The sequence below is a fragment of the Hyperolius riggenbachi genome, chromosome 1, assembly GCF_040937935.1.
Source record: "Hyperolius riggenbachi isolate aHypRig1 chromosome 1, aHypRig1.pri, whole genome shotgun sequence".
NCBI lineage: Eukaryota > Metazoa > Chordata > Amphibia > Anura > Hyperoliidae > Hyperolius > Hyperolius riggenbachi.
The window spans coordinates 463,813,856-463,839,314 of record NC_090646.1 but is presented as its reverse complement, the minus strand read 5'-3'; the positions used below and the strand labels follow the sequence as shown (position 1 = coordinate 463,839,314).

The 25,459-nt window shown below is 42.9% G+C and overlaps 1 protein-coding gene across 3 annotated transcripts in view; it reads left to right on the top strand.

The window, feature by feature from the left end:
* ACACB (acetyl-CoA carboxylase beta) overlaps positions 1-25,459 on the top strand; it is a 193,107-nt gene that overhangs the window by 55,363 nt on the left and 112,285 nt on the right. For 2 of the 3 annotated variants that reach the window (XM_068239413.1, XM_068239406.1), the window contains exons 3-8: positions 12,713-12,845; positions 15,643-15,781; positions 19,640-19,749; positions 19,971-20,052; positions 21,900-21,998; positions 22,101-22,210. In XM_068239413.1, the coding sequence (XP_068095514.1) occupies positions 12,713-12,845; positions 15,643-15,781; positions 19,640-19,749; positions 19,971-20,052; positions 21,900-21,998; positions 22,101-22,210 (673 nt within the window). Of the gene's footprint in view, positions 1-5,274; positions 5,335-12,712; positions 12,846-15,642; positions 15,782-19,639; positions 19,750-19,970; positions 20,053-21,899; positions 21,999-22,100; positions 22,211-25,459 lie in introns of those variants that run through there. The other variant, XM_068239419.1, reaches the window with a different exon arrangement.

Genomic DNA, 25,459 nt, shown 5'->3' with positions numbered 1-25,459 from the left:
CCATGCTTCTTCAGGGTCTATGGCAAAAAGTATTAGAGGCAGAGGATTGGCAGAATAGCCAGGCAACTAGTATTGCTTAAAAGAAAGTAAATATGGCAGCCTCCATATACCTCTTACAACAGTTGTCCTTTAAATTTTAACCTGATCTGCTGCATGCTTGTTCAGGGTCTATGGCTAAAAGTATTAGACACAGGATAAGGACGACTGCCAGGCAACTGCTATTGTTTCAAATAAGATAAATATGGCAGCCTTCATATCCCTCTCATTACAGTTGTCCTTTAACACGTTATGAGTGTGAACTGCAGTGAAGACTGGACATAGACTTTAATGCAAAGCCTACATGCAGCAAGTTAGAATAATGCATGGCAAGGAAATGAACAGCGCTACTTAAAAACAGCATTTCCTTGCCATGTACTAATTTAATTCATTTTTGGTCAGCTGCTCCCACTTGACAGCCTTGCTTTTGGTGTATATGCAGAGCTTCTGTTTGGGTTCAAGGTGCGTTTGCAGTCTCTGGGGGGGCTCAGCGCACCTCTGATTGGAGGCCATTCGGAGGCGGCCTGGTGATGCGCTGATCCACCTTTTGCGCAAGTTAGAATAATGCGATCGGTTACAATGAAATACTGTGAACAGACCCTTAGAATTGTAGGGGCAGTGAGTTGACATGCAGAATTATGCTGTAAGGCAACTGAACACTGTGAACTAGCCAAAAAGTTATTTTTAGGGCTAGTTCAGTGCTCAGTTACGTGGCCAAATAATTCTGCATGTCAGCTCACTGCCCATACAATTTTATGGGCTTGTTCACAGTATTGAGTTGTAATGACTCATGCCATTCTAACTCGCTGCATGCAGGGTCTGTATTAGAGCTAGTTCACAGTGCTCAGTTGCATTGCAGAATAATTCTGCATGTCCACTAACTGCCAATACAATTCTATGGGGCTGTTCACAGTGCTGCATTGTAACTGGTCATGTTATTCTAACTTGCATGCAGGCTTTGGATTAAAGTCTATGTAAGTCTCCATAGCATTTCACAGTGATTATAACGCGTGCGTTATGCAACTAACCACTGTGAATCCAGCCTTAAAGGAAACCAGAGATTAAATATATTGAACGTTTTATACATACCGGGGGCTTCTCCTCCAGCCCCATTAGCACTGATCGCTCCCGCGCTGCCATCCTCAGTCTTCTCCGTCTTTTGTACCGGGTCCCGTAAGTTCAGCCAGTCTGAGCGTGCACAATGTGCTTTCATCGGCGGAGAATAGTACTGCGCAGGCACAGTCTATCCAATCAAGTTGGCTTTAAGGCCTGGTGCACACCAAAAACCGCTAGCAGATCCGCAAAATGCTAGCAGATTTTGAAACGCTTTTTCTTCTTTTTCTGCAGCGTTTCAGCTAGCGTTTTGCGGTTTTGTGTAGCGTTTTTGGTGTAGTAGATTTCATGTATTGTTACAGTAAAGCTGTTACTGAATAGCTACTGTAACAAAAAACGCCTGCAAAACCGCTCTGAAGTGCCGTTTTTCAGAGCGGTTTGCGGTTTTCCTATACTTAACATTGAGGCAGAAACGCCTCCGCAATCCAAAATCTGCAGCAGCCCGGGAGTATGCGTTTCTGCAAAACGCCTCCCGCTCTGGTGTGCACCAGCCCATTGAAATACATTATCCAAGTGGATCTGCACCCGCAAGCGGATCGCAAACTGCAGCCAAAACGCTCTGGTGTGCACTAGGCCGAAGTGTTTTTTTTTTTTTTTGTTGTTTTTTTTGTGTGTGTTTTTTTTTTTTTTTCATGTATTTGTTGTTTTACTCCTATTGACATAGTATTTCTGGTTTTGTTAATACAGAATATGTGTTGTTTTTATTTATGTATTTTTTGTGTGTGTTTTTGTCGTGCTACTTTTTAGGTTCCTGTAATTAGACACAGCTGAGAAGTAATAGTCAGTGTGAATGTAGTGATGCCGAACACTAACATTGGTTAATGAATCAAGCTGTCAGGTATTCAGTCATTACTAGAGATTAAGCATAATTTATGACTTTGTAGTGAAATACAGTATTTGCAAACAGGAAATAAATAATAGATTAAGCCTTCAGACTCTTACTAGTCCTTATTAACATGTAAATATCACTTGTACCATCATTTTTTGCTGCCCCAATCAGTTGCCTATCGCTGGAAGCCGAATTACACCTTACCCCCACTATTCTTGGTGACCTTGAGGGGGAATAGTAATTAACACTGCCGGGAGTTGTGCAAGAGCACGGTAAGCCATTTACCAGCTTTACTCTATGCCCAAATCTCCCAGTGGCTGATTCATATGTACTCATCTCCGTCTGCTCTCCAAGTCTGGAGACATCCTCTGTACCTGGCAATTCTCCCCCTAGCACCTGAGAATTAGAAGCTAGGACCTCTAGTCTGATTCATTCACGGACGCTAGAGGGAGAAGCCAGGAAGAGAAGATGTCTGCAGGATCTGGAGACCAAGCAACCGGAGGTGAGTACTGCTGCCCACTGCCTGAGGGTCATCTGGGGGCACCTCAGAATGGATCGGGACTCGTGCCACTGATCTTTGGGGCTAGCAACGCTAAACAAATCTTTTTCCTGGATTTAGTAAGTAGGAGTCCAATACTACAGACTGTGTATTACCGGTATGTTACTTTTCCTGCTTCTCAAGGAAGAGGTCCTGCTTTTTAAAAGGATTCTTTCTACTCATGTTTTCTTCTGGCATTACATACAACATGCTTTCTCAACCAGGGTTCCCTGGAATCCCAGGGTTCCTTGAGTACTCTGCAGGGGTTCCTTGGCATTTCCCCTATCTTGGGGGATGGGGGAATTATGATAGAGTGCACACTATAATAGGGTGTACTGTAAAAAGAAGCACTAAATTGGTTGGCATAATAGTAATGAGTCCATTAAAAAAAGTGCTAGAACAGGAAGACATTATAATGAAGGGCACTGTAATAAGGGGTAGTGGCATAAACAGCCACACTTTTAAAGATCATGCTGTACTTATCCGTTAGCCGGGCGCATCCGGCAGGTGGCGCTAATGACATTAAAACTTCACATTAACACAAAAGTGTTAATGTAACCACTTGTCGGCAGGTGGCGCTAATTAAATGAATACTTTACGTAACCTAAAATGTTAATGTCACCGAATGTATTGTGTTTAACCTCTTGAGGACTGCAGGGCTAACCCCCCCCCCCCCCTAGTGACCAGGCCATTGTTAGTGAAATTGGCCACTGCAGCTTTAAGGCCAAGCTGCAGGGCCGCACAAAACACAAGTGATTTCCCCCCCCCCCCCCCTTTTTTTCCCCACCAACAGAGCTCTCTGTTGGTGGGGTCTGATCGCTCCCCCCATGTTTATTTTTTTTTTAATCAATATTTGTGTTGCTGCTTTTTTTAAAAAAACAAACTGTTGCTTTAAACCCCTTCCCTCCCTCCCACCCCACAGCTGGCCAATTACGGCGATCGGCTGTCATAGGCTTCTTCCTATGAGAGCCGATCGCTCTCTTGTCCCCCAGGGGGACAGCCGTGTCACACGGCTGTCCCCAGTGCAGCGCTGCTGCTGATCGCAGCGCTGCACAGAGTAAATAGACGGCGATCCCGCCGTCTAACAGTCTCCCGAGCGGCAATAGCCGCTCGGAGACTGAAGTCGGGGCGGAGCTCCGCCCCTCAAGCAGGAGATGCGCGCGCAACCCCAGCCCCAGGACTTTACAGGGCGTTAGGCGGGGACATGCGTGTCCCCCCAGAGTCATTTGTCGCAATAAAACAACCAGGATTCCCTGCCGCGACGAACGACTCTGGGAGGACACGCATGTCCCTGCCGGCTGCCAGTATTGTATAGGAGAGAGGGCAAGGGGGAGGAGAGCGAGAGCCGAAGCCGGCGGCTTGATCTGTTACATTGCCGCCGGCTTATTTTCAATTCAATTCACTCCCTTTTTAACCACTTGCCGACCGCACGCTTATACAGTGCGTCGGGAAAGTGGCAGCTGCAGTACCAGCGACGCAGTACTGCGTCGCCAGCTGCAGGCTGATTAATCAGGAAGCAGCCGCTCGCGCTTCCTGCCAATTCACGGCGGGGGGCTCCGTGAATAGCCTGCGGGCCGCCGATGGCGGCTCGCAGGCTAAATGTAAACACAAGCGGAAATAATCCGCTTTGTTTACATTGTACGGCGCTGCTGCGCAGCAGCGCCGTAAGGCAGATCGGCGATCCCCGGCCAATCAGCGGCCGGGGATCGCCGCCATGTGACCGGGGACGTCCTGTCACTGGCTGCACAGGACGGATAGCATCCTGTGCAGCCCGGATCACCGTGGAGGGGACAGGTAGGAGAGGGAGGGGGGAATTTCGCCGCGGAGGGGGGCTTTGAGGTGCCCCCCCCCGCAATTCGCCTGCGGGCTGGAGCGATCAGACCCCCCCTGCACATCATCCCCATAGGGGGGAAAAAAGGGGGGCGATCTGATCGCTCTGCGTGCCTGCTGATCTGTGCTGGGGGCTGCAGAGCCCACCCAGCACAGATCCCATCAAACAGCGCTGGTCCTTAAGGGGGGGGGTAAAGGGTGGGTCCTCAAGTGGTTAATATGCATTTAGCCGCAGCGAGACGGCCACTTAAAACACAATACCATCGTTTACATTAACACTTTTGTTACGTGAAGTATGAATGGAATTAGCGCCACCTGCCGGATGCGCACGGCTAACGGATAAGTACCGATCATGCAATCTGCAAAATAAATTCAGGTGTTCCTTGAGATCCAAAATATGCTTTTAGGGGTTCCTTGGGATCCAACAATTACTTGCAGGGGTTCCTTGTGATCCAAAAATTACTTGTAGGGGTTCCTTGGGATCCACAAATTACTTGCAGGGGTTCCTTGGGATCCACAAATTACTTGTAGGGGTTCCTTGGGATCCACAAATTACTTGTAGGGGTTCCTGGGGATGCACAAATTACTTGCAGGGGTTCCTTGGGATCCAAAAAGTATTTGCAGGGTAGGGTAAAAAGGTTGAGAATATGATCTGAATCGCCCAGTTGAATTGCTCAGTTGCGTTCATATCCTATGTTTACAAATGACATTTTCCCAGGATAAAGCTTGTACAGCTCGTGGTGACACCTAATTACTGCCAGTCTGCTTAGAAGTGAAGTTTCCTGTTTGCTTTCCACCACATGAGGCAGCTGATGCCACCGATCAGGCTTGGATAGGAAACTGTGCAGGGGAAGGGGAGACTTTGACAGGCTGTCTGTGAAGTTACTGGAGGGGGAGGAGAAGAAGGGGGCAGGGTTTAGGACAGAAAGCCATGTTACAGAATGGGGAGCCAGGAGGAGAACAGCCGGTGGTTTCCTTTCATAATAAGGTCAGTAATTACATGTTTTTAGCCCGGGTTTCCTTATCTGCAGAGCACACACACACATATGTAGTGCTCTGCTGTAATGTGCGGGGCCCAGGGGCGAGGGAATGCATGCAGTGACGTGTGGGTCAGTGTAACTGTGATCTGGCTCAAAGCAGGACATACAAGTTAGAACCAGCAGCCTTCTTTGTTCCTTGTGCTGACCATCTGCAGTAGTTGCAGGTAACATTAGCCCAGTCCCTTTTCTGGGCTTACTTTGTGTAAAGTTTCAACGGCAAAGCTTGAGAGGAAGTTATCAATGTTTACAAGATAGTGGGCCAGTTATTTTTTGTTTTGTTTGTGCACACTCTTACTTTTTATTAGTATGTATTAGTTATAGCTCTACATTTTACCTTGTGATGTGTACATTAAGTTACTAAGCGGTCTAATTTACAAATGTGAGGCAACCACACAGGAGGGGAAGAGAGGCCTTTCCTATCAGGCTTTTACAGCATCGCTGGCTGGCAGCTGTTTTCTAGCATTTGCTGAATTCCCACCTGTAAGATAAATGGATAAGTTACATAAAAAGTAATAAGTAGAGTACAGAAGTCAGCAGAAATCCAGCTTGGTCCACGCTATACTGGATTTGCGCAGTGCACAGTGACAGCAGATGCGCTGACACTGCCCACTGCAGGAATCCTTCATCAGTGTCACCATTGTGCCCAGTTTGCCAGTCATGTCATATATAGCATTGCTATTTGACATGTCCAAGTTTTGTGCGGTGCCCTTGTTTATTGTGCAACGCATAGGATTGTGTTCCGTGGGTCCACAATGGAGATAGCGAGTCTATTGCAAATAAGGATGTATAAACAGGTCCTACACATAACACAGGATCCGGCAACATGTCAGTTTATTTGCTGCTCTCCAGTGCGGAAAACTGACCTTTTTTTTGGGGGGGGTGGGGGGGTTATTTATGAACCAAGTCTATAGAGTTATACTTAGGCTCCTTTTAAGCCCCATATACAACATACGATTCTTTGTGCGATTCGATTACGATTCTATTTACGATCTGATATGTCTGATCGGGATTTGATTCAATTCGATTTGCCATCGTTTTGCACTGGGCACATTTGTGTTATTGAATGGTTGCATTGTGCGATCATACAGTGAGGCATGCAGTACACAAAGTATGCCTCATTCGTATTGTAAACGCACACATTGTCCTGTAAGTGCAACGCATGCTGTGCGTTACCCCAATGAAACGCACCGCAATCAATGTGATAGCCCCATATAGTTATATAATTTAATTAGGTGGTAATGCAATGATCCTTTCCGTTGTAACGTAGTGAACGTTGTCTGAATGTCCCCTTTTTCTACCGGAGACTGAAGGTGGGGAATTTACTGGCAATCAGCTGCTCCCATGCATGGATCAGGTACTTAGTTGGCATGGACCATAGGCACTGGAATGGTGGCCCCCTATGGAGTCGCCCCTGATGCTGCCGGTTTAACGCCACAGCAGGTCATAGAATGTCAAGTGGGGTGTTACAGTCTCTGCCATTCAGCTGCATGAAATTGCAGCCAAAACGTTCCCAAAGCCGACAAGCATGCAGTTTGTGCCAAAGGGGGTCTTAGTAAAGTAGTGCAAGGATTAAAAGGACCATAGCCATGAGGGCTGGGGCCCACTAGCAGCCACTTTTCTGGTTCGGAAATCACAAAGCACCAATAGGTTTATTTGTATTTTTTTTTCATTTGTTTGTTTTTAAAAATAAGATGATATTCTGTGCTTATACTGGTAGTAAAGCGTGTGGTGCAAAATCTGTTTCTAAAATATTCCCTGCTTGAGAATTGTGGTTTAGGTAAAACTTCATTTTTTTTTTCAGCTTTACACATTGATGGGATTAATGGCCAGCATTGTTTCAATTTGCTTAAATTATTCTTTTGCAAGTAATGCACATCCACTCCACATTGAGAATGTCAAAGCTGTGACAGTCAGTGTTATTGCCTATATGGTAAATAAGTAACCCCCTTCCTGTTCTGTGCAGCTAATTATTAGGGCAGGAAGAGGAAAATATCTGGGCAGTCTGTAAGGCACATAGGGGTTGAAACACTGAAGTGCGGTAATATTGCTGTGCGCAACCAGTGCACGGCAATATTACCGCTACTTCCAGCACTTTGTATAGCAAGTTACACTATTAGCGAGATGGTCGAGTGGCTTCCCGGATCCTCCTGCAGCCCAACGTGCCAGCAAAGGCTCTCTGAACCTATGTGTTAGGGCCCGTTTCCACTATCGCGAATCCACATGCGTTGCCCGCATGCGGATTCGCACAGTCAGTACAAGTGGATGGGACTGTTTCCACTTGTGCGTTTCCCCGCACGTTTTTCTGTGCAGAAAAAATCTGCAGGGTAGGGCCCTCAGAATTCGCCTGCGTGTGGAATGCAGGCGAATCGCACGCAATGTATTTAATAGGGAAATCGCATGCGTTTTCCCCATGCGTTTTTTGCCGCGATTTCGCATGCGATTTTGCATAGGTATTAATGTTAATTTACACAGGCATTGACATGGTTACATTCGCATATAGCCTTACCTATGCGAAATCGCGGCAAAAAACGCATGCGAAATCGCACCCGCATGCGATTTTGCCTGCGGTGATTCGCCGGCGATTCCGCAACGCTATAGTGGAAACGGGCCCTTCATTTGGCTGCGCCTCGGCCCCCTCCAGCTGGTAACAAGGACCTTCCAACTGGGCATGTCAGAGTAAGATCCGCACATGCCCAACAGAGTAAAGTTTTTTTTTTTTTTGTTTTTTGTTTTTTTGTTTTTTTTTTATATGCATTAAGGAAAAAAAGCCATGCATGGGCAGCTTCATTCACCTGGGCATGCACAGACCTGACTCGCACATGCTCAATTAGGATGCTCTCTTCTGTGGCCAGAAAAAAAAAATGAGACTTGTGCTGGTCAAATAAGTTTAGAGGGACCCAGTGCTGTCTAAGCTGCAATAGAATACGGGAAGCCTCTGGGCCATGCACTGTTTAAAAGAAAAGGAAAATGTCAGCCTCCATATCCCTCTCACTTCAGGTAAACTTTAAAGGACAACTGTAGTGAGAAGAGTATGGAGGCTGCCATATTTATTTCCTTTTAAACAATACCAGTTGCCTGGCAGCCCTGCTGATCTATTTGGCTTCAGTAGTGTGTGCATGGAGTAGGACTTCCCTAGGACTGCACTAGAATGGAGTAGAACTGAAGCAAGGGGGATATGGATGCTGCCACATTTATTTCCTTTTAGACAATACCAGTTGCCTGGCAGTGCTGCTGATCCTCTGCCTCTAATACTTTTAGCCATAAAACCTGAACAAGCATGCAGCAGATCAGGTGTTTGGCCTGGTGCACACCAAAACCCGCTAGCAGATCCGCAAAATGCTAGCAGATTTTGAAACGCTTTTTCTTATTTTTCTGCAGCGTTTCAGCTAGCGTTTTGCGGTTTTGTGTAGCGGTTTTGGTGTAGTAGATTTCATGTATTGTTACAGTAAAGCTGTTACTGAACAGCTACTGTAACAAAAAACGCCTGGCAAACCGCTCTGAAGTGCCGTTTTTCAGAGCGGTTTGCGTTTTTCCTATACTTAACATTGAGGCAGAAACGCATCCGCAATCCAAAATCTGCAGCAGCCCGGGAGTATGCGTTTCTGCAAAACGCCTCCCGCTCTGGTGTGCACCAGCCCATTGAAATACATTACCCTAGCAGATCCGCACCCGCAAGCGGATCGCAAACTGCAGCCGAACCGCTCTGGTGTGCACTAGGCCTTTCTGACATTCTCGTCAGATCTGACTGTGAATAACACCAGAAACAAGCACGCAGCTAATCTAGTCAGATCTGACGAGAATGTCAGAAACACCTGATCTGCTGCATGCTTGTTCAGGTTTTATGGCTAAAAGTATTAGAGGCAGAGGATCAGCAGCACTGCCAGGCAACTGGTATTGTCTAAAAGGAAATAAATGTGGCAGCATCCATATCCCCCTTGCTTCAGTTCTACTCCATTCTAGTGCAGTCCTAGGGAAGTCCTACTCCATGCACACACTACTGCAGCCAAATAGATCATCAGGGCTACCAGGCAACTGGTATTGTATAAACGGAAAGAGATATGGCAGCCTCCACATTCTTCTCACTTCAGTTGTTTTTTAAGGCACTATCAATCTGCGTGCAATGCAAGTAGCTGTTGCAAGAGCAACACAGCCAGATGTGCGTTTGTGATCCCATTTATTTATAATAAAGGAATCGCAATGGGAAAATGCAGCAATGCAAGCAATCATGCATTGCCATTCCGCAGGGAATCGCAGCCTATGGATGGGGACATCAGACAGTGCAGTCTATAGCTTTCTGATGTCCCTGCGCATTGCTGAAATAAAAAAAATAAGGTGCAAGAAATGTTCCTTTTTGATATGGAATGTATATAAGCTGTGTTTTCTAACATATTGTCTGGTCAGTCTGCAGGAGGCTTATCAGCCGAATTAATGCTGGGAACACACAATGCAAGTTCCCATTCGATCGGTGGTAATCGGGCGAATATTTCTGACACGTCCGATCTGTATCTGATCAAGATAGATCGATTTTGTGAAGTTATCATTGGAAAATCGATCCCTTTATCGATCATGAGCAATTTGGACATGTACACACGCTACATCTTCTTGTCCAATCACCCATCGATCACACGGGAAATTGCACCGTGTGTTCCCAGCATTACTTTTTTTTTTTTTTAGTTAGCCAATAAATGGTATCATCGTAATTCCAAACTTCTTGCTTTAGGTGGCCACACACGATACAATAAAATGATCCGATTTTACAGTAATTCGATAAAAACGATCGTATCTCTCGAAAAAATCGAAAGCTTTTTTTTCATTCAACTGAAAAATCCGATCGGATTTCCCGTTTTTTTTTTCAATTTAAATCGATCCGGAATGCCAGATATTTCTCTTCAATTTCTACTAAAGATTGTATAGTGTGTGTTGGATTGTTAATTTATTAATATGCACACCCTAGCAATTTTCTTTGAGTTTCCAATCATTTTTATCATAATTGGGGAAAAATTGAACATACGTGTGTGGTACATTGGTCATATTTTTGAAATGTTACAATCAGTCAGAAAAAATTGATTGCAATTCTTAAATTGAACAGATATTTAAAAAATTGCATGGTGTGTGGCCACCTTAATACTGATGGCTAACACGGTACAATACTCTACTGCGACTACTAAAAGGTGTGGTGCAGCAGTGATCTACATTGTAGTAATTGTCAGTAAGGCCTGGGGCACACCAGAGGAGTTTTTCTGAGCGTTTTGAGTTTTTAAATCTGCTGCTAATGTTATCCTATGTGTCTGTGCACACTGGAGCAATGAGGTTTTGTAAAAAAAAAACCATAGCATTACACTGGGAAGAGCTTTTGAAACCTCTAAAAGCTCTTCCAAATGTAATGCCATGGGTTTTTTTACAAAACCTCATTGCTCCAGTGTGCACAGACACATAGGATAACATTAGCAGCAGATTTAAAAACTCAAAACGCTCAGAAAAACTCCTCTGGTGTGCACCAGGCCTAAAAGAGGTGCTTATTCATTTTTTAATTATGCAAGTGTACTGCTTTTATTGATCAGACAAGGATTTTTATTTGAACTGAGTACATGAACATTTAAATAAGAGGTCTTAAAGGAGAACTGTAGAGAGAGGTGTATGGAGGCTGCCATATTTATTTCCATTTAAGCTATACCAGTTACCTGGCTATCCTGCTGATCCTCTGCCTCTAATACTTTCAGCCATAGCCCCAGAACAAGCATGCAGCAGATCTGGTTTTTCTGACAATTTTGACAGATATGACAAATTAGTGGCATGCTTGTTTCTGGTGTGATTCAGCCACTACTTCAGACGAATAGATCAGCAGGGCTGCCAGGCAACTGGTATTGCTTAAAAGGAAATAAATATGGCAGCCTCCATATACCTCTCACTACAGTTCTCCTTAGCTGTAAGATTGGAAGAACAGTACATTACATACTTGTGTAACGATTTATCTGCAGTTGGGTGTCAGAGGATTCCTGGAAGGGTACATGCTGGAAAAGAACCCACATGTAGCATTTTATCAGAATGTTTCATGGTTTGTCACTTCTGTAACCAGTCTTGGCTTATAAGGTAGAGCTGCGGATCTTTTGCTTCTTCAGTATTGGGTTATGCACAGCAAGCTCTGCCATCCCTACAGGCAGGCTGATAAACAGCCCTGTCTTCTGTCTTAGTTATTGAGTTCCTGCTTACACCATACTCCTAAACACTTTTCATAGCACGCTGCCATTTCTTCTATCTCCACTTCTGAAAATGTGAATGATGCTTTTATATCTCTAAAACCGACCTTTTATAAATCTAGCATTATAAAAGATTTTGTATGAAGACTTCTAGCTCCATGCACTAGAATAGAGTTGCAAGTTGCTAGCCAGATCTTTTAGTTCTTGTTACAAAAAATGGGGCCATTCATAAAGTTGCTTTATAGCCATATATAGATACTTTTTAAAATGCTACTCTGAGGCAAACTGGTGAATGGGATATTTGGAGCAAAACTGCGCTCCACTTTATCCTATGACATTCTCCACTGGCATTCAGTCTGATTAACACGATGATCTTCATTAACCACTTAAGGACTGCACTGCTGTAGCCCCTCAAGCAGTGTCGGCTCCAGCTCTAAATTTCGGGGTTGGGGGCCTAAGGGCTGGCTGGTGGGGCCCACTTGGGTGTTCAAAGACAATGTTATACATAATCTGGTATCAACTTAGATTTATTTGTATCTCATTGACCCTTGACCCATTGATTCCTTATGCTGATCATTTAAACTGCCTGACACTTTATAAATGTGGAGAAGTGAAAAATTGTAGTATTTCTGCAGACACAAGCTACTGTATTTCTCTGGTAAATACCCTGTTGGTCCTACTGTAAACAGGCCCTGAGTTTAAATAGTCAGAAAGCACATTTTGACATCACATTGGGCTCAGTTAGGGTTTTTTTCCACTATGAAATGCAAAAGCGATTGCGATCGCGATTCTGATCGCAATCGCGTTTCAATTTCCACCATGCGATTGCGATTGAGCTACTATACTCATTATAGTCCAGCTCAATCGCATACAAAACGCGGCAGGATGACGATTGCGCTTTGACCAAAATCGGATCGCACTAATGGAAATTGCTGCTGCAGTTTCCATTAGTTTAATGTACCTTGCGATCAGAAGCAAATCGCAGGCTAGTGGAAAAAGGCCCTTAACATGTGTAATTGTGTGATACAGAGTTTGCAGCTAATCTGTTGTGATGCAAATGCAGAGTTTGTCTGATCTTCTGTGTGCGTAGCCATTTCTGTAACTTTCTACTGTGGTGTTCTTTACACAGGTCCAGCATGTCTGGGTTGCACCTTGTGAAGAAGGGCAGAGAACACAAGAAGCTGGACCTCCAACGAGACTTTACCGTGGCTTCTCCGGCTGAGTTTGTAACACGGTTTGGAGGCAATCGCATCATTGAAAAGGTTTGTTTAACTTTCTCATGTTATAACTTAACCTCTTCACTATCATGTTAATTCTCCTCACCTTCCCTATTATACCATTTTTACTATTTTGGTGCTGTGGTTGCTTTACATGAACCCTGTTATTATTACAGTCCCCCACTTACAAATGACCCGAATTATGTTTGAGAGCTACAAAGCTGTCTTCGAGTACAAAATATACAACACTTTTTTTTTTTTTTTTTTTTTTTTTATTACACTTTTTTTTTTAAGTACTTTTGAAACACTTTAAAAACAACCAAAAAATATGTCCAAATCCAGATGCTATAGCAGCATAGAGGGCGCTATTGTGGCTGGGAACGCAAAGAATCACTCGCGTTCCCAGCCTGTCGGCTCCTGTCGCCGAAACCGGAAATGGCTGCCTGTGGGGCAAGCAGCATCTGATGGAGTTGGCGTGGGCACGATACAGCCCCAGGTGAGTAAAACACTTTTTTTTTTTACAAAGACTTAAGTGTCCCTTTTAAAGTGAACCCGAGATGAGACATATGGAGGCTGCCATATTTATTTCCTTTTAAGCATCATTCTATCAGTTGCCTGGCTGTCCTGCTGATCCTCTTCCTCTAATTCTTTTAGCCATTAACCCTAAATAAGCATGCAGCACATCAGGCGTTTGACAAGATGAGCTGCAGACTTGTTTCTGGGGTGATACAGACACTATTGCAGCCAAATAGATCGGCAGGGCTGCCAGGCAACTGGTACTGTTTAAAAGGAAATAAATATGGCAATTTTATTTATAATGTAAAAATATCACCTAGGATAAAACCAGGGCTGTGGAGTCAGTCGAGGAGTCGGAGCAATTTTTGGGTTCCTGGAGTCTGAGTTGGTCGTTTCCTGAACTGAGTCTGAGTTGGATGATTTTTGTACTGACTCCACAGCTCTGGAGAAAACATAGGAGGAAAAGTGAATTGGATCAGGCCCATTCTGGGTTTTGCTATTTTATGTAGTGTGTTTTATTTGTAAAATCTAGGTGTTCTAGTTTATGTATCTGAATAATGAGTACCCATCCCCTGCACAGAACTCAAGATTTTTATACTGTCAGTGCCCTTGGTCTCATTCACATTGTGTGCAGTTTTTCATGTTTTAGCGTTGGTACCGACATCCCTTGTAAATCATTCACATCTAATGTATCTCTGTGTTCGCTTTAAAAAACAGCTTGCTGCTTCTTTTTGCCGAACCACCTGTGTTTAGTGTATCTATTTTATGTAGCCATGGACCCAATGTAAATACTACAAACATGCATGTTAAGATTTGGAAAATAAACAAGTGAAAGGTATATTCGAACGCTGTAAATGGTGTGACTGTAGCCTTACATACTGGGTGACATCACAGTGACACCTGCTCTGCACAGTCTATTCAGCGTTAGTGTTTACTGGTATGCAGGGAAGGAATGGGAGCGTGCTTCTTGGTTGGGCAGCCTAGAGTGTTTTGAAGCATGGATCAGAACTATAAATATAATTATAGATATGCTAAATCATGACAAAATTGCTGATTAATATTGCTATTCTAATTCATGACTTTATTGTGCTTCCCTGAAGAGGTCTAAAATTGGCTGCAGGTTTCCGTTACCAGCAGTCTGTAAATCATTTACAGTAGTACTGTGGGTGCTGCCAGATTACCTTGTTTTCCCTTTGACATCCAAACACCATGCCACTGGATTTCTAAGCATTACTTTTCTAGGATCTGAATCCCACCTCTGTGATCTATCTGCATGTCAGTTGTGAAACAAGAATAGGCAGGAAGTAAGTGGCCCTGGTCAGACTTATAACAAATCACTGACATGAGTAATGTTTCTATTGTACTGTTGGGCTGCTTGGAGGGTAGATGGAGAGAGAGGTGATAGGCAGCCAATGAACCCTCTAAGCTTTTCAGGGAGCAAAATCTGCTATTCTTAATTATCTCGTAATCATTTCATAAGTAAGCATAGTAAGCAATAAAGCCCCAATGTATATTCTAATGCTGCATACACACTTGAGATAAAAGTCTTTGGAAAAGGCAAGATCGCAGACCAATTTTACCCCCTTTCATGTAGTATGAGAGCCATACTCTACACAGTCTATTCTATGGAGCTGAACTCCCCATCAGATAAAATCTTTGCAAGATGCTGCACACAAAGATGCTGTACACACTCAAAAGATCATTATCTGCAAAAGATCTCTTCCTGCAATAGATCCATTCCTGCAAAATGCATTCATAGTCTATGAGATCTGCAGATCATCATACACACCTTGTTTAACAGGCAATCATCTGCAGATCAGATCCACCAGGATGGATTTTCAGATCTGCAGATGATTGCCAGATATGCAGATGAAGTCTGTTAAACAGGGTGTGTATGAGGATCTGCAGATCTCATAGACTATGAATGCATTTTGCAGGAATGGATCTATTGCAGGAAGAGATCTTTTGCAGATAATGATCTTTTGAATGTGTACGGGCATCTTTGTGTGCAGCATCTTGCTAAGATTTTATCTGATGGGGAGTGCAGCTCCATAGAAAAGACTGTGAAGGTATGGCTCTCATACTACATGGAATGGGGTAAAATTGGTCTGCGATCTTGCCTTTTCCAAAGACTTTTATCTCAAGTGTGTATGCAGCATAACCCTGTTCCATGCTGCCCATAACCAAATCTGGTTCTAGATTCAAAACCTACATAAAACACAATTTCCCCCCCCCCCCCCTTCCTCTTCCACACTTCCTGATGCATACACCCTTGTGCTGTTTTAAAAGACATTTTCTGAATAAATGATATATTGTATGTTTGCAGGTACTTATTGCAAATAATGGCATTGCAGCAGTCAAGTGCATGCGCTCCATCAGAAGGTGGTCCTATGAAATGTTCCGCAATGAGAGAGCGATACGTTTTGTGGTTATGGTTACCCCAGAGGATCTCAAAGCTAATGCAGGTATATTGTCTGATTTTGTTGTAAGAAATTCTCAACACACTGTTACTTTTCCTTATAGTTATTTCTGATATCTATTATTATTACTATTATTTTTTTGTTTACTTCCATGGTAGCTGCTGTCAGTACCAGGGCTGTATAGTCGGTAAAAAAATCCACCAACTCCGACTTCTCAGGTTAGGATTCCATCGACTCCGACTCTAATTCGCATATTACAATTTTGTTGATTAAAAGTATGTAACATGAAATGCATCTCTTAACTGCCAACGCTTAGGAATATTAAAATACAACTGAAGTGAGAGGGATACGGAGGCTGCCATATTTATTTCCTTTTAAACAATACCAGTTACCTGGCTAGCCGGCTGATCTTCTGCCTCTAATACTTTTAGTCATAGACTAAAACTAGTCCTTGGTTAGAGTACTTGTAGAAGACAGGAACAAAGAACATCTATCAGGCCCTAGGTAACGTAACTGTGGGTACATGTAAGAGTGATGTGCAGGTACTCTGCAGGGGAATGAGGAGATTCTTCCTCTATTACACATCACACCTCTGTGTTCAATGTGCACAACATTCTCAGTGGATTCCCTGCAGCTCTGTGAAGAGTGCATATGTAGAGTATAGTACTACTGTGTAACAAAATAAACCCGAGACAGATGAAATTAAAGTTTATACATACTTCCTCCAGCCCCCTTTAGGCTAATCAGTCCCTCGCTGTCCTCCTCCGCCACCTGGATCTTCTGCTATGGGTCCAGGTACTTGAGCCAGTCTGGCGTAGTGCGCATGCACACACTCCGCCGCTGGGAGTGTACTACACCTGCGCAGCACTATTGCGCAGGCGCAGAATGTTCCTGGCTGTGGGAGCGGCACGCAGCCGGATTGCGTTGACTGGCTGAATTACCGGGACTCAGCGGAAGATCCAGGTGGCGGAGGAGGACAGCGACTGGATGAGCCTGAAGGGGGCTGGAGGAAACCCCAGGTACAGGATGAATAAAACTTTTCTTTTCATCCATCTCAGGTACCCTTTAATTCATAGTCACCAAACCAAATTTTAACAACATATAAAATTATTTGATTTCATGGACAAAGGGAGTGCATACATTTGCATAAACCAGCATCCACGCAGAATTCTTTCCATCTCATTGACCATCTCTATTAGTGACACAGCTACACATCTTTATTCTTACAGCATAGATGTTATTTAGTATATGATTCCTGTGTGCACATCACATATACTGTACAGTAACAATCAGATATGTATATCTAACTTTAAAAATACGGGGACTGCTTTATTTAAGCAGCACAAGTAGCTATTTTTTGATTGTTTTATTTCATTTTTGTGGACTAAGCACAGCTATTACTGTATACATAAATTATATGATGACTATTATCTGAGAAATAGAACATTTTATCATATTTTCTATTTTAATTACAGTTTAAATTCATTAGGAGTCGGAGTCGGTGCATTTTCTCTTGACTCCGACTCCAGGTACCCAAAAATTGCCCCGAGTCCAACTCCTCGACTCTGACTCCAACTCCACAGCCCTTGGTCATTACTATGTGCTGGAGAGGGGATGATTCATGTCATTTTTAAATTGTTTTTTTTTTCTGTGCCAACTCGGCCTGAAATTTTTTTTTATAAAGGAATCCATTTTGAGCTAAAGTTAAACACCTAATTTGTTTCCCTAATGGTGGCCACACATAATACAAATCTGATTTTACAGCCATTAAATAAAAACGATAGTTTCCCCCCAAAAAACTTTTTTTTTGTCAAGTGAAAATTCAGATTGGATTTCCCTCCTTTTTTTTTTCATAATTGGTGAAAAATTGAACACACTTTGTAACATTAGAAAATCTGACCAATCAATTAAAATTCACTATCTGCTTCTGTCCAAGACCTGGACCCACCTATTCAGTCTGCTTTCTTGATTGAAAATATGTTATGGTTTTTAAAGGGAACCTGAAGCATGTAAAATTATTTAAAATAAACACATGACGTAGCTGCAAATGAATATTACATACTAACCTCACCGTCAGTTCCTCTCAGAAGCTCACCATTTTCTTCTTACAGTGGTCCCTTCCAGTTCTGACAATATTTTGTCAGAACTGAAATATACCGGTTGCTGTCAGTTATATATGCTGCCATGTTTCCCTATGGCTCAAGTGGGGAATATTACAATTGAACAGTTTGCTGACCAGAAAGCTGTTATGGGTTAATGGCCATTTTTAAAATGGTGGACGGAGAAATCCATTGATCACAGTGGACAAATGGGACACAGGACAGGAGAAAGAGATTTAGGAGTAGACTACACAGAAGGTAAGTATGACCTGGTTATTTTGACTTTTAATTTTCAGTTTAGGTTCTCTTTAAAGAGAATCTGTACTCTAAAATTCTTACAATAAAGCATACCATTCTATTCATTATGTTCTCCTGTGCCCCTCTTTGCTGTTTCTACCACTCCCTGGTGCAATCCTGGCTTGTAATTGCCAGTTTTAGGCAGTGTTTTTAAACAAAAAACATGGCTGCTAACCAGCATGTGATGGGCTGAGAGAAGCTCAGTCTGTGACTCCTACAGAGCCTGCAGGGGGCGTGGAGAGGGTGTGTATAACTTCTACCCATCACAGCAGAGCAGCACATTCCTGCCTGAGCCAACAAAGCTGACAAAGGAAAGAAGATTAGATTATATAACAGATAATACAGCCCCTGTGCAACTAGGAAAGGCTACAGTAAGACATACCACATTAGAACAGGTATAGGAACTTATAGGATAGAAGAAATAAGGCTGAAAATTTTGTTACAGAGTCTCTTTAACCATAAGAAGGATTTACCCCAAAATACAGTTAATGCAGTTACATGTCCACAGTGACCATAAACTGTCTTTGTCAGCTTTGTCTTATGTGAGTGACAAACCTAGCCAGCGTCCTTGCCAAGTTAAATGAAACCACAGCCAAATATTAAATTGTAAGTGGGTTTTTTTTGTTTGTTTTTTTAGATTTGTAAAAATACCAAAAACCCCAAATCGCACAGAACTATTGTATTTAAATATGAAGCAGTTTTGTTACACTATTTTTCATTGCCTGCTATACTTTCATGTATCCTTTTTCTGGGGCCCAGTTTTTGGTAGTTAGCTATTTTAGGATTGTTTGAAACCATGTCTAACATGCCCCCCCCCCCCCCCCCCAGTTCTTTATTTACATATTTTCAATATTTCAACGGAAAAGGTGGACCTACATTTCAATGTACAAAAACCTATGCAATCTCTACATCAACTCTGCAATAACTAACTGAACCGTACTTTGACATACAATTAAGTATTAATACATCTGCAAATATAATCAATATTCTTTGCTGCTAAGGAGATCCATTCAATACATTATTCTGTGTCTAATTTGACAGCTAAGGACTCACTTGTCAGGTTCTCGGAGTGCCCATGTACCACAGGGAAGATTTCTAAATCTACTTGTGCCCCCAGCAGTCTCGCCAAGACAGACTAAAGCAAAGTGAGAATGGGATAAGATGAGGAAGGGTAGGAGTAGAGAGGAGAAAAATGGAGGGTAGATGGGTACTTTTGGGTTTCCTTAAAGGGAACCTGAAGCAAGAAGTATATGGAGGCTGGAGGCAGGTGTCCTTTAAATTTATTCTAAGCTATCTTGGCCGTACTTTAATCTTTGCTTTTGCCGGTCTTGTTTAATGTTCCAAGAACAGAGACTGGATTTTTACATACAGCAAAGGTGACATAAAGGAAAAGTAAAGCTTGCATGTAACATTTGCATTTGTCACTAGTTGTTTACCTGGTGTGTTCAGCTGTTCCAGGTTTGTTAGTACATTAATAGTAACTTGTCTTCACATATCTCATCCACAGAGTACATCAAGATGGCAGATCACTATGTGCCAGTTCCAGGGGGACCAAATAACAACAACTATGCCAATGTGGAACTGATTGTTGACATTGCCAAGCGGATTCCAGTTCAGGTAATGCACACATGATCTATTCATGCTTTGTCCTGTCCTTTCAGCCTGGTGTTCTAAGGTAACAGCAAAAGGCTGTTCTTAGGTTATGCTATGGTAATTTACAAATTCTTTTTAGCTTAAAACATCTGGAAAAGTATTAAAGGTTAAGTGATATTGTATTTCTTGTTTTGTTAAGATGGAGTCAGTATTTTCGTTAATTGTACCTTTTTCTCATTCTGTAGGCTGTGTGGGCTGGATGGGGCCATGCTTCTGAAAACCCTAAACTTCCCGAACTCCTGCACAAACAGAACATTGCTTTTATGGGTAATGTCAAATGATTTGGTACTAATGCCAAAAGCCAGAATCCTCATTAAATTGCTATTATTCAGCTTTTAATTATGATAAAGGCACCAAGTAGTCTTAAGCCCGGTACACGCCTTCTATTTTGATTAGCCTATTTTAGCACCTCCATGTAGTATAATGGTCAACAGATATTAAATACTATGAACCAATTGTGTAGGTACCAACTACTACATGGAGGTGGTAAAATTGGTTAGTGATTGGCTAATTCAAATTGGATGTGTGTACAAGGCTTGTACAACGGTCACAAAACTAGGACCATATATGGCCTGTAATGGTACAATGAACCAATCAACCATCTGATCAGAAACGATCATTTGGGCCCACCAACGGAGGGGAAAATGATGATCAGTCCGATTAGACTAATATAATCAATCCAAAATTTAGATCGGCAGAATGATCATGTATTGTCTATTGGCACCATTGATGGTATGTGTACACACATCTAATTTTCACTGACCAATTTTACCACTTCCATGTGGGCAAACAGATTTTGAATATTATGATCAGATTGTGCAGGTAAGCTGTCATACCACGCAGAAGTGGTAAAGTTGCAGGTAGGTAAAAAGGGCACCGGACATTTGGGCCATAGACTTTAATGTAATTTAGGGCTATATCGGCGCTCAGCATAATTTCGGCGCTGGCAAAAGACAGATCCCAAATTACAAAAAAAACCCACAAAAAACGTTCAGTACAGCCACCAGCAATAGCTTTCAACCGAATTGCAACTTACTCCTTTTGGTGGCCTGGAGGGGGAATAGTAATCTAGGCTGCCGGTAATTTGCAATAGCAGGGTGAACCGTTTTTTGGCTTCACCTAGCACCTACATTTCCCGGCGTCCTTTTTACACTCAAAATTGGGTGTTTGTATTTGGCTTAATACAGCAATTGTTTTTGGGTTTGTCCCCACAGGTGACTGAATACCGCAGCACATGGTATCTTTGCTTTGCTACATTTTTTAGTGCAAGCCCTATTCATAACGCTGAATGAAGCAAAGCCCAGAAGTGGAGAAAACGTGCCTAGGAGTGTTTGTGAGAAATGCACTGCATAAAGTGGAACTGTTAGACATTGCTTTTTTTTTTTTTATCCATTGTCTGTGGTCTTTGCTGATTTTCCCTATGCTTATGATAAAAAAGCTGCGTAGCAACACATCTAGTGGGAATGAGGCTGTTCTGAGTACACAGCGACTTATGCAACATACAGCAGTACACATACAAACATGCAGTCTTGTTTGCAAAACTAGACATACAAAACCCTGAGAATCCCTGCTGTAGTGGTCCTTTAGGCCCATTTTACACTTGCACTGAAAACCTACGTTGCGTTATTCTGTTTTACTGCAGGGTAATGCGATGGGGCCTAGCACACTTCACACATCGGGTTGCATCGGAAGTGCCCAAGTCGACACGGGGGCAACAGCGTGTTACCGCCGGACTTCAACAGCGGAAATAATGTAAATCAATGGGCAAAAAAAGGTTGCCGACATTGCAGCACACGGGGAATGAGGGAATACAAGGGGGATCCCTGGACATCCCAGTGACAAATTTCCTGTCTAGCATAGAGTACGTCACTGGGCGAGGGGGGGGCGGTGCTATGCATATGACCCTGTTGGCATACTCTGCCGCAGGGTAATATGTTTGTGATTTTGTTGCTGTCAACTTCATAGAGAGGCACAACAGTAAAAAATAATTTTTAGTTATCTGATTGGTTTTGAAAACCAAATGTGTGCAGTGGAGTTCCTAATTTCAGGTATTCTGTATAATAGTTCCTAATGTTGTTCAATAATTCTTTGTTTTAATGCTCTTTTATGGACAGGACCCCCAAGTCAAGCAATGTGGGGTTTGGGAGACAAAGTGGCTTCAACAATTGTTGCTCAGACTGTAGGAATCCCTACGCTCTCTTGGAGTGGAGATGGTAAGGCTTTTCCTTATTCTTTAGAGAATGCCTAGATTATTTGTAGTCTGTTCAGACATTTTTGGGGGCAATTATTTAGCTAGTTGTGCTTTTCTGTTCCAGGTCTTGTTCTAGAATGTGACATTGAGGATAAACAGCAGCAAAGCATTGTCTGTGTACCTCCTGATATTTATGACCGTGGTTGTGTTAAAGATGTAGATGAAGGATTAGAGGTAATGTTGAAAACAAGCCTTATTTGTGCGCAGAAAGTACTGTACCTGTCTGCACTTGTTTTGATATTGTCATTCCATTGTTGAATAAAGTATATTTACTTTCAAGTCAGGACTATGAAATTGGAAATTCAGTTTTTATATGAATTGCATGACTTAAAGAGAATCTGTATTGTTAAAATTGCACAAAAGTAAACCTACCAGTGCATTAGGGGACATCTCCTATTACCCTCTGTCACAATTTCGCCGCTCCCCGCCGCATTAAAAGTAGTCAAAAACTGTTTTTAAAAGTTTGTTTATAAACAAACAAAATGGCCACCAAAACAGGAAGTAGGTTGATGTACAGTATGTCCACACATAGAAAATATATCCATACACAAGCAGGCTGTATACAGCCTTCCTTTTGAATCTCAAGAGATCATTTGTGTGTTTACCTTCTGTCCCCCTGCAGCTCTCATCCACTGAATACTAGTGACAGGCTGATTGTTTCTTTCTGCAGACAGCTCTGCCCTGTCTGTAATTCCTCAGTATGTGTCAGCCCAGCTCCTTTCACAGCCTAACAGAGGAGGATTTTTATCCAGCTCTCTTCTGTCACTGATAAGAGAGCAGAGACGCTGCTGGCTTATGTAAATAACACGCACACACTGGAGTGTGCATAGAAGGGCCTGGAGAGGTGTGTGCATGACAGATCAGCACAGAAGAGTTGGCAGCCTTCCAGACACAGGACGACAAGTTCGACAGGGGAAAGATGCATTGATTTATTACAGAGACGGTGATCGTAGAAAGTGCTGCAGTAAGCCAGAGCACATTAGAATAGGTTTAGGAACTTGTAGGATGGTAGAAAAAAGGATGACATTTTTGTTACAGAGTCTCTTTAATGATGTAACCCAGTTTTCTGTGACAGGTTATCTCAGGACATGGTATTTGCATTGCCCATGGACCTTATTATTTTCTAATGGAATGGGAAATTAAGGAAGACCTAATATTGCGTTGTCCAAACAGGCAATTGTTTTATGCAGTGTATTTCAAAATCGTTTCAAAAGCATTCATTTATTTGCTTTCAAAAAAATCCTTTGGCAGATTCCACTTAAAATAATTATGCTTCCCTCATTCTATAAATGATTCACATTCCGTTGAAAATCCTGATTGTAACTATTCAGTGTGGTAATTTTATTTTTTATTACTCCAGCAGGAAAATTAAGAGATCCCAGTACAGCAATAAATTAAGCTTTACACAATTCAGTACATGATTTTTATCTTTTTATATTTGGCTCCGTGTTCCCAGGGGGAAAAATGCATATATAAGTAGATAACTACTTGTTCTTACATAACAGATGTACTGTACACAGTTTGTGTTCATTCATTCATTTGCCATTTTGGTTCCTTCTGACTGAAGCCAATCCTGATGTCATTTCCTCCCTTACTTTTTTCTCTCTCCTAGAATCTGACCTGGCTAGCTTGCACAGCAAGATCATATATTTCAGCCTCGTCACACTGAACTGCCCTCAGCCGTCAATGAGGAGCAGGAATATGGGAGGGGTGATAACAAGCTTCTTTCTGATCGGCAATGTACCAAATAGCACCAGGCTGACAAATGAGATTTATTATAGCAGAAACATTTCTGATTAGATTAAAGTGCTTGCAATACAGGGTAAAGTTCCAGGTTGTATAATGAACACAGAGCAGTGGGTAAATGGAATTAGATTTTGTGGCGGACCATCCCTCTTTAAAGAACAACTATTAGCCATACTATGCCAGGGGGAAAAAACACTATCTAAGCTCTACTTGCTTTACAGATGTATTGCTCTGTACACGTATTGATTTCTGTGTATTTTGTAGTGTGAAATGGACAGAATTCTGTCCATGGCAGGGCCATCTTGGGTGCCACAGGCTTCGGCATCCCCCCTCGCATCTCCTCTCCTCCCCGCTGTATTACTCAGCGAAGCAAGGAGGAATAAAAGCAGTGCGCACAGACTCGCCTACATATGGTTACACGTGCTGGAGTTTCCGTCTATACACTCTGCAGTACCGCCGGCGGTAGTGCAGAGTGTATAGATGGGAACTCCAGCGTGTGGAACCATATGGAGGGGAGTCTGTGCGCACTGCTTTTATTCCTCCCCGCTTCGCTGAGTAATAGTGCGGGAAGGAGAGGAGATGCAAAGGGTAGGGGGGGGGGGTTGCAGTGCGAGGGGGGATGCGGCAGTAGTACAGAGAGAGGCACACAACAGGAGGGGGGGCCGAGATCCGTGATGGAGGACAGCTTCTGGCCCCCCTCTCTGCGCCCTAGCAGCTGCAAGCAGCTAAACAGGCGGCCAATCAGAGAAGAGCAGAGGTGAGGGACAGAGGCTTCAGCCAATCAGGCTGAATTAGCATGCATTACAACTTCTCTTTTGCCATCAGTGTACGACAAGAGCCTGGGGACTAATAATCTATTGAAAAAAAGTTAAATTGATTTTAAACTTTAGAATTGCCTTGCTAGCATCTTTTTTACTTAACAGTTTTTATTAGCGCATTGATTATTAATTTTATGCCTGACAGTTACTCTTTAAAGGGACCCTGAGCAGTAAGCATCCCCCGGCATCCCCGTAGCGTCCCTCTGCATCCTCTTTGGCTCTTCCTTGGCTCCACTGGCGGCTCCGGTAATCCGACAACTTCTGCTGAAGTCGCAAGTGTGCGCCCCTGTAGGCCTGAATGATTTTAGGAAAAGATTGAATTGCATGATTTCTGTCAGAAATTGCGATTTTGATTCGATTCACGATTTTCAATACACAACGATGGATCAGCACACTGATGGTGAATATGAGTTCCCCCACTATAGGTAGCCACGTATAGGCCCACCTAGTATAATTTAGCTAGCTATAGGTGTCACAGTACAGGTTAGCCAGTGTATAGGTGTCACAGAACAGGTTAGCCAGTGTATAGGTGCCACAGTACAGGTTAGCCAGTGTATAGGTGCCACAGTACAGGTTAGCCAGTGTATAGGTGTCACAGTACAGGTTAGCCAGTGTATAGGTGCCACAGGACAGGTTAGCCAGTGTATAGGTGCCACAGTACAGGTTAGCCAGTGTATAGGTGCCACAGTACAGGTTAGCCAGTGTATAGGTGCCACAGTACAGGTTAGCCAGTGTATAGGTGTCACAGTACAGGTTAGCCAGTGTATAGGTGTCACAGTACAGGTTAGCCAGCTATAGGTGTCACAGTACAGGTTAGCCAGTGTATAGGTGTCACAGTACAGGTTAGCCAGTGTATAGG